The sequence below is a fragment of the Drosophila rhopaloa genome, unplaced genomic scaffold (assembly GCF_018152115.1).
Source record: "Drosophila rhopaloa isolate 14029-0021.01 unplaced genomic scaffold, ASM1815211v1 contig_167, whole genome shotgun sequence".
NCBI lineage: Eukaryota > Metazoa > Arthropoda > Insecta > Diptera > Drosophilidae > Drosophila > Drosophila rhopaloa.
In genome coordinates this window covers 5,029,985-5,038,200 of record NW_025335047.1, presented here as the reverse complement: position 1 = coordinate 5,038,200, position 8,216 = coordinate 5,029,985, and the positions used below count along the sequence as shown (strand labels likewise).

Genomic DNA, 8,216 nt, shown 5'->3' with positions numbered 1-8,216 from the left:
GCGGCAACGTAAATATGAGCAGAACGCGATGGCGGGACTTTAACGGTTATAATTTTAAAAAAGCCAAATTACAAAATTTAGTACTGGGAATTTACGGCATTGACTCACAAAAACTTTGAACAGAGCAATGTGAGCGTGTTTTGATATAGTTAGGCTTATTCTAAATGCTTTAAATTTGCAGATGAATATTATATGGTACTTGGCAATTCAGAAGGGCGCGGCCATGGAAAAGGACGGCATGGAAGATGAGGATGCCAAAAATCAAAATATTCAGTATTGCTAACTAACTATCTAGATTTTTTAAGCAGCTATGATTGCCCTGTTAAAAGTAACATTTAGTCTGGACTCAAACCATCCCCAAAAGGTGGTGCTTCATCTGATTGTTCTTGTATACTAATATTACTTTCATATATTGATACCCTATAAAACCATTCATAATTAAACATCTTTAAAACTTGGCTAAATATGTACCCATAACATTTATTAACTCTTAAAAACTGTACTGTAACGGTTAGCATGAAGTCAAATTTGTTTAAAAATACATTTATATTACATGAAAACAGATCTTAGTAATCCTGAGGTTTGCAGATCATCCAGTTGTTAATAAATCCGTATGTAGTTAAGATTAGTTGCCAAGATTGTGAGGTACTGGGGGCTTCCATCCTCCGAAGGCTCTCTCCAATTCCACGGCCACACGAAGGCACAGTCTATCCTGATTTGGAGCCCCAATCACGGAAAGTCCCACGGGGAGTCCACGTTCATTTACACCCATTGGCACATGGGTGACGGGCAGACCGAGTACGTTGAATATCAGGGTATAATCGACGCCCCAGAGTGATAGGATCGACCACTTGTGCCTCGGAGCAGGCAAATTCAACGTGGGGAAGAGCAGCACTCCGTTATCTCCAAGTAAATTCTGCAAACAGAAAATATATTATTAAATTGTATCATAAATTAATTCCTCACATAGAAACAGATAAATTTTTATTTTAATCAGTAGAAACTCTCAATTAGTCAAATTAAATAGGTAAGTATAGGTGTCAAAAATTATATATTTAAATAATAAGTACTGTTGTTTATCCAGTAACTATCAAAGAAAATGTACTAGACTATAGAAAAGCTAACTTTCTATCATTAAACTTGTTAAGCGACTTGAGAGTAGAACTCTAAAATGTGTTACAAAGGTCGATGCAAATAAAAAGCCCATAAAAAATTGTTGAGACATTGTATTAAGACTAGTTTCACTTTACGACACATGGGATTAGCCACAGTTTGCGTGCTCGCTAATTGATCACTTACCGCGAACTCCCCGATCAGACCCCTTGCTTCCTCCAGATACAAATGCAACTTTGATTGCGACATAAAGGCACCGGTGCGTCGCATAAGTTCAAATATAAGGGCGTTGGTTGTATATTTCGAGTAACCTCGTACGCTTTTCACAATCTCCCACAGAGTCTCACGGACCTTGCACGAACCCTCTGCAATTTCATCCTCTATTAGATAATCCATTAAATCCTGAGCGGCGATTCCAGCTAATGCCATCTCCATTGAATTCTCGAGATTGGGTAGTTTGGCTTTGTTCACATCTAAGCCGAGGGTCTTTAAATGCGTTGCAGCTCTGCAAATTGCATCTTGGATATCCCTATCCACAGACTGATGCATCCATCCGTTGATACCTTCAAAGCCCAGCGCATACTGCACCTTAATCCGATTCAGTTCGACGGGTTCGTTCAATCGCAGTTTTACTGAATTTTCTTTGCCTGCCATCACTTGGAGTAATTCGGATAGATCTCCAGCAAACCGGGTTATGGGTCCCTCCACCAGATAGTGTTCGATATTTGGATCTTTTGAGTTGGGGAAGTGCCCCTTCACGGAAACCACTCCTCCACTTGGTTTATGTCCGAAAACTCCGCAATACAAGCTGGGAATGCGAATGGAACCGCCAATATCTGATCCAATTCCAAAAAGAGAGGCACCAGCTCCATTTAAAGAACCCTGGAGTATTAAAATAAGATTATAAATTAAAAATGGTTCAACAGATCTTAATAATTCCACTCACTTCTCCACCAGAACTTCCACCCGGAGTCCGCTCAAAATCATAGGGATTCAGGCATCGGTTATTCAGCAAGGTGTCCGTCTCGATGCTAAAACAATATTCCGGGGTGGCCGAGATCAGTAGAGGAATAGCCCCAGCAGACCTCAATCGCTTCACTGCTTCACCATCAGCTTGGGCTTTGATATTCTTTCTGGACAGACTGCCCACGGCAAAGGTCATGCCCTCGAGGGCACATGATTCTTTAATGGTCACGGGAAGTCCCAGTAGTGGACGTTCTTCAAAGAGTTTCTCCACATCCGCTGTAGATGCGCAACTGGCTATGAGGTCATCGGTTTCAGTAGCTTCCTCCAGAGCAGCCGAAAACCGAGATTCCACCAGTGCGTTTAATTGTTTATTAACAGCTTCGATTCGTTCGATATAAGTGCGCACCAATTCCAGAGAAGTCAACTAAAAATTTAATTTAGTTCAAAATTTAGTAAGAAATATTGGATGATATGCTTGTTATACTTTTAAAACGCGTGGGCTGGCTTATCGCATTGAACTTTTTATGATAAGAAAAAAGTCATTCGAATGTATAAAAACTTTAAGAAAAATGTTATTTGAATGAATCAAAGCTTTATAATTTCAAACAAATGATAATTTCGTTCAATTGCTTATAATTAAAATTAAGCAAAATTATTTTAAGATAATAGGGCTGTATATTTTTAATGGTTTACTTTATTTTGTTGCGTCATTATTGAGTTTCTGGATAATAAAGCAAATTTTTAGTAATTAAAATTAATGTGTTTTTTTTTAATTGTTGTTGGTAATAAAAAAGGTTTATTTTAGAGAAAACAATAAACAAATTTAAACATTGCGAACATATGTAGACAAATTTTTATCTTAAAATTAGACTTTTGTTCATAAAAACAAAACTGTTAAATTTTGGATATTCATCACTACTAAATTATTTTAATGCCACAGAATTTTCATATACTTTTAAAGCCAATTTGGTTCTTGTTATGGAAGTTCGACTGTGAAGGTTCTCCCGAATATAAATGTCTGATTAATTTTATGTGCGCTGCTGTGGATCGCGTTATGTAAAAATATATTTACCTGGCGGGATCGAAGGCGACTGCGCAGCTCCTGCACACTCAGGGTGAGCAGGCGATTCCTGATCGGCGGTATGAGCGTATTGTCGGATTTTCGAGGATAAACGAATGCGTCCAGAATCGGTGATATGATGAAAGCTATCGCCTTTACTACGATCAAGATTAGTCGAAGAAATATTTCCATTGCGCACAAGAACCGATCGTGGCAGCGTCCGGGGAGAGAATGAAAACAAATGAGAGTCGATCAAGTCAGTCGGACTGGGGAATTAGAGAGCGGAGAATCGGAAACTTTCTAAGAGGGAATGGTGGTGATAAGCTGGAAGGGGCTGGATTTTGGGAGCGTTAAGTACGAAATGTAAACATTTTGGAAATGAGAGCGGGAGAGAGTGTGTATTTCGAGCTTACGATCAAAACGCACACAGACACAGTATAGCCGATTTGGCGTTGAATTACTTATACAAACCGTAAATGGTGCATTCAACATTTAGAATATTTAAATAAATTTAATTAAATTTAAATTTAAAACCACTTCTATACTATGCATTCCAAATTATAAATATTTGAATAAATTCGAATGTGTTGTTGAAGTACTAAAGTGACTCGGAATAAAAAACATGCATTTTAACTGAAATTAAAATACTTTTTTTTATGTATTAAGCTCTAGGTATTTCAAATTGATTAACTATTAATTCTTAATAGCTCATTTAAATTCCTTTGACGAGTTCTTTACAAAGTATTTTAAAGTTGTGGACCCAACAATATTTTTTTACAGATTGGTATCGTATTAGATACTATAAGCTTTAGCTTGAAATGAGTCTTTAGAAATCGATTACGGATGTGTTTAGACTTTAAGATCCTGGATTTTAATCTTGGGCGTCTTCGAATTCCTCCTCATCCGAACCGGATGAGCCCGATGACGGGCTCAACTCCTCTATGCGGTTAGGATTTGGCTCTTCCGGACCAACACCAGGACACTGGTAGAACACACTGTAACTGCTGTATGTCTCCTCCCTGCGGCCATTGGAGGAGTTTCCTCCCTGTTGATTGGAGATCCTGACTGGGTCAGTATCAGTTGATCCTATCGATGGTACAGGTGCGGCCCGTCTAGGGTTATTTCTCTGAAAGCCACCTCGTCGTCTGTTTCTGCCAAAGCCTCGAAATCCATTGCGGTCATAGGAACTCCAAACACCACGACGATGGCTATTTCCACGATTGCCACCACGATAAAGCATATTTCCAGAAAAATAAACATTTCCGAATTGATCATGTACATATCCAAATTGATCATATACATATCCAGGATAACCAAGGTATCTTGGTGTCACTTGTCGGTAGACCATATGACCATTCTAAAAGTATGAACACATTAAGGAAGTGGCTCAGGAAAACTCCAGGAACTCACATGAATTTCCCAATAAAACTGGTTGGGATAAGCCCACTGCAAGTTAGAACTTAATTATCGAAACTATGGGCAATAAATAATTGAAGTTCTTACATATTGATAGTTGAACATGTTCGTATTACCCATTAATTGCAATTCAATAGGAAATATCAAATCTCTGCAAAGCAAACACGCCGCTTTAGTTATCAGAACTTTCGATACATTTGATGCATTTCTAGAGTGGCCAGTTTTTGGGAGTCAAGATAGCCGCATTTATAGGCAATACAAATTTAAACCAACAGCTACAAATTACAAGAATATATTAAACGTATTGCACTTTAATCTTCACAAAAACTAAAACTTTCTATTAAATTTAACCTTGAACCTTAACTAGATAGATGACCGACCAGGGATCTTCACTTGGTGTCCGTGGCATGTGGCACTGGTGGCACCCAGCCGTGGAAGACGGCCTCCAGCTCGGCGGCGACCTTCAGACAGAGCTTGTCCTGGTACTGGGCGGCCACCACCTGGAGTCCAATGGGCATGCCCCTCTGGTTGGTGCCCATGGGCACATGTGTGGCGGGCAGACCCAGGATGTTGAAGAGCAGCATGTTGTCGATCCCCGTCACATTCACCAGGGATGTGTGGAAGCAGAGGGCGCTGGTGTGGAAGGTGGGCAGGATGAGGACCCCTCGAGTGCCAAGTAGTTGCTGTCGGGTATCAATAAGATATTTAAAATATAGCGTAGAATATGTGTACCATAAAGCGCACAGAAAAACCTTTTACTTTAAATTCGGAGAAAATTTATCCAAACAATTCTAGAACAAATCACTAGAAAATTTGTAAGTACTAAAAGTTTAAAATGATTTTTCTTTTGTGCATCTTAGTTAACTATCTCTTATTTACTCACATTCAAGTGGCTTTTGATCTTCTGGACATCTTCCCGGTATTCCTCCATATTGCCAGATGCCATCAGTCCATTGAAACGCTTCATCACCTCCAGAAACATGGCCTCTTTGGTAAAGATTGAGTGGCCTATGATACTGTTGAATAGCTCCACCATCAGCAGGCGCATGGAGGGATCTCGATCCGGCCTCTGGGTCACGATGCTGGGCAGGCCCTTTAAGTCCACCAGGGAAACTAAGCCAATCTCCAAGGAATTTGACAGGAACTTAAGGTCCAACTGAATAGGAAAATTATTTATTGTAAGGGAATATTCAAAATATCCTATTATCCTATTATTGAATATATTTCCTACCTTCTTGGACTGGACGCCTCCTCTTTCCAAGCACTTGACGGCTTTGATGATGGCCAGCTTAATATCGAAGTCCACCACGGGATGGGTGAGGCAGTTGAGACCCGAGTACCCAAAGGCGTAGTATACCTAAACCAAAAATGATAAGATTATACATTAATTTTATAATTTTTACAGGTATTCCACCTTCATATCCTTGAGGGCCACTGGTTCGGACATTTTCAGCTTGTGTTTGTTATCGCCCGCCATGATTTCCAGTAGCAAAGGCAAGTCCCTGGCGAATCTCGTGATCGGACCGATCTGCAGCATCTTGGGGAACTTCTTGTCCGTCAGTGAGTAGGGGAAGTGACCCTTGACCGAGGTCAGTCCGCCAGTGGGCTTGTGTCCAAAAACGCCGCAGAAGAGGGCCGGCAGGCGAATGGAACCGCTGATATCGGAACCCACTCCGAAAGTGGTGGCTCCACAGCCATTCAAAGATCCCTCACCGCCCGAAGATCCGGCGGAAGTGCGTTTCAGGTCGTACGGATTCAGGCAGCGCCCTTGGATATTGTTGCTGGTCTCGAAACTCATGCAGAACTCCGGATTGGCCGATACCAGAAGAGGTATCCCACCGGCAGCTCGGACCAGTTCCACTACATCGCCATCCTGGGCAGCTTTCATATTCTTTCGAGCAAGACTGCCCACGGCAAAGGATAGTCCTGTGAAGCAATCAGAAAATTAATAATAACCAGCAAAAATAGTCAATTTAATACCAGTTTTTAAGAAGATCCAAGAGTAATTTAAATAGTCAATAGATTAATATTAAAATAAGTATTGAAAATTATTAATTAAGTCCCTACACTATTAAATCACACTTTTAAAGTAAAAGCTTAATTTTATGAACTATAATCCTTGTTAACCTCAAGCTCTTACAAAAAATTATATTTTTTTGTCTTGGTAAGCTAAAAGTATGTTTAAAATTACAAATTTCATAAGCTTTCTTTTCTTAGTTTAAAACCTAATTTTAGTTATAATATATAGAGATAACAGGGTTTAATCTAATATACATTTATACAAAAATGTTCTTTTTTTTAAAAAAACCTTTCATACTTTGCTTTTTTAGACAACTTTTCAAAACCTTTTTGGGATTAAAAAAAAGAGGATAAAGGATTACCTTTGAGGCCGCACGACTCCTTGACTGTGAAGGGTATGCCCAGAATGGGATACTTGGTGTAAAGGGCCACTCGATCGAACTCCGAGCTCGCCTTCGCGATGAACTGATCCGCCAATCTGGCATCCTGCAGGGCAGCCTCGAAGCGATCCTCGACGACGGCATTCAGCGAAGGATTCACCTCCTGGACACGCGCTATATAGGCGCTAACCAACTCCACCGAGGTGATCTGGATGTGAACCCAAAAAATGACTTGCAAATACCCCGCACGAATGACGTAATTGGACTTGGAGACTCACCTCACCGCGTCGCAACTGGGTGACCAGTTCCACGACGGACTTCTTGAGCAGGGGATTACGAATGCCCGGATATTTGGGCTTCCGCCGGAGCAGCACTAGGTCCAGTATCTTATTCACCACCATGCCAAAGGCATTCAGCACAAAGGCCATGAGGCGTAGGAATATCTCCATTTCGAGCAGGCGGCGGGGTCACCAAAAGGTGTTCGTATTCAAATCGGTGGACTTCGAACGAACCTTAGCGGAAGTGGGTTAGCGATAGCTGGAAGTGGATCACCTCTGAAGCGAATTCGGGAGTGGCAACTGGAACTGCACCTGGATCACCACCGAGCACTTCGACTGCGGATCGCGGACTACGCGTGCCGACCGACACTCGCACTTATTTTCCCTTGTTTTCAATTTGAATTTGAATTTAATTTCAAAGTTAGCTGCGGCAGGCATTCCCCAACACTTGGAACCAATTTGGGTTGTTCTCAAAAACACCTCCAAATAAATTCCAACGCAATTTGTTTGGAGTTTTTGTTGGTTTGATTGAGAAAGATTTCCAAAAATCTCTAACTTAGAGATTTTGGAACTTTTTATAAAAGATTTTCTAAAACATTTTATTTATATGATCTGGGAATGTTTAAAATATTGCTAGTAACTTATTAAATCAATGAAGAAATTTTAAATTCAATTCTTTTCAAATCCATTTGTTGTGGTTCCCAAAATAAAATCAGGAAGTTTTTAAGCTAAAAAAAACTCAATTCAAACTGATGCCAAAAATAGGATCATCCCATTTCCCTTTGTCGCAAACGATGTCATTATTCATTCATGTATTTATTTAGTAATAATTTTAGTTATTGTTACACTTATCACTTACGTGCTAAAAAGAAACGTTAAACAAAGGCAAAAACTTGTTTAGCACATTACTCACTGGAAAACGAATCGAATCGGTTAACGAAACGGTTAACAAATAACAGATTACTTCAACAAAGAGAGAGAGAG

At 40.1% G+C, this 8,216-nt stretch overlaps 3 protein-coding genes across 3 annotated transcripts; all 3 read right to left on the bottom strand.

Moving 5' to 3' along the window:
* Positions 1 to 455: 455 nt before the first annotated feature.
* LOC108048192 (fatty-acid amide hydrolase 2-A) lies at positions 456 to 3,352 on the bottom strand. The gene is made up of 4 exons (XM_017128708.1): positions 3,152 to 3,352; positions 2,060 to 2,503; positions 1,300 to 1,995; positions 456 to 916 (listed from the first exon to the last, which is right to left on the bottom strand). The coding sequence occupies exons 1-4, from the start codon at positions 3,329 to 3,331 to the stop codon at positions 626 to 628; spliced, it is 1,611 nt and encodes a 536-aa protein (XP_016984197.1). The 5' UTR covers positions 3,332 to 3,352; the 3' UTR covers positions 456 to 625.
* Positions 3,353 to 4,010: 658 nt separating this feature from the next.
* Positions 4,011 to 4,680, bottom strand: LOC108039676. Its single transcript, XM_017116756.2, has 3 exons — positions 4,643 to 4,680; positions 4,550 to 4,585; positions 4,011 to 4,496 (listed from the first exon to the last, which is right to left on the bottom strand). Exons 1-3 carry the CDS (start codon positions 4,673 to 4,675, stop codon positions 4,011 to 4,013), a joined length of 555 nt encoding a protein of 184 aa, XP_016972245.2. The 5' UTR covers positions 4,676 to 4,680.
* A 168-nt stretch (positions 4,681 to 4,848) lies between these two features.
* On the bottom strand, positions 4,849 to 7,609 carry LOC108048193 (fatty-acid amide hydrolase 2-B). Its single transcript, XM_017128709.2, has 6 exons — positions 7,233 to 7,609; positions 6,937 to 7,162; positions 5,970 to 6,481; positions 5,787 to 5,912; positions 5,439 to 5,711; positions 4,849 to 5,238 (listed from the first exon to the last, which is right to left on the bottom strand). Exons 1-6 carry the CDS (start codon positions 7,401 to 7,403, stop codon positions 4,945 to 4,947), a joined length of 1,602 nt encoding a protein of 533 aa, XP_016984198.1. The 5' UTR covers positions 7,404 to 7,609; the 3' UTR covers positions 4,849 to 4,944.
* Positions 7,610 to 8,216: the final 607 nt, after the last annotated feature.

Bases quoted from the DNA above. Each gene is read 5' to 3' on its own strand.
- LOC108048192 (XM_017128708.1), bottom strand. From the start codon at position 3,331: ATGGAAATATTTCTTCGACTAATCTTGATCGTAGTAAAGGCGATAGCT. The intron at 2,504-3,151 runs GTAAATATATTT...TTAAATTTTTAG, and splicing joins GTCGCCTTCGATCCCGCCAG to TTGACTTCTCTGGAATTGGT. The intron at 1,996-2,059 runs GTGAGTGGAATT...TTAATACTCCAG, and splicing joins GTGGAAGTTCTGGTGGAGAA to GGTTCTTTAAATGGAGCTGG.
- LOC108039676 (XM_017116756.2), bottom strand. From the start codon at position 4,675: ATGGGTAATACGAACATGTTCAACTATCAATAT. The intron at 4,586-4,642 runs GTAAGAACTTCA...TCTAACTTGCAG, and splicing joins ACATGTTCAACTATCAATAT to TGGGCTTATCCCAACCAGTT. The intron at 4,497-4,549 runs GTGAGTTCCTGG...TCATACTTTTAG, and splicing joins AGTTTTATTGGGAAATTCAT to AATGGTCATATGGTCTACCG.
- LOC108048193 (XM_017128709.2), bottom strand. From the start codon at position 7,403: ATGGAGATATTCCTACGCCTCATGGCCTTTGTGCTGAATGCCTTTGGC. The intron at 7,163-7,232 runs GTGAGTCTCCAA...GTTCACATCCAG, and splicing joins CCCAGTTGCGACGCGGTGAG to ATCACCTCGGTGGAGTTGGT. The intron at 5,712-5,786 runs GTAGGAAATATA...TTTCCTATTCAG, and splicing joins GAGGCGTCCAGTCCAAGAAG to TTGGACCTTAAGTTCCTGTC.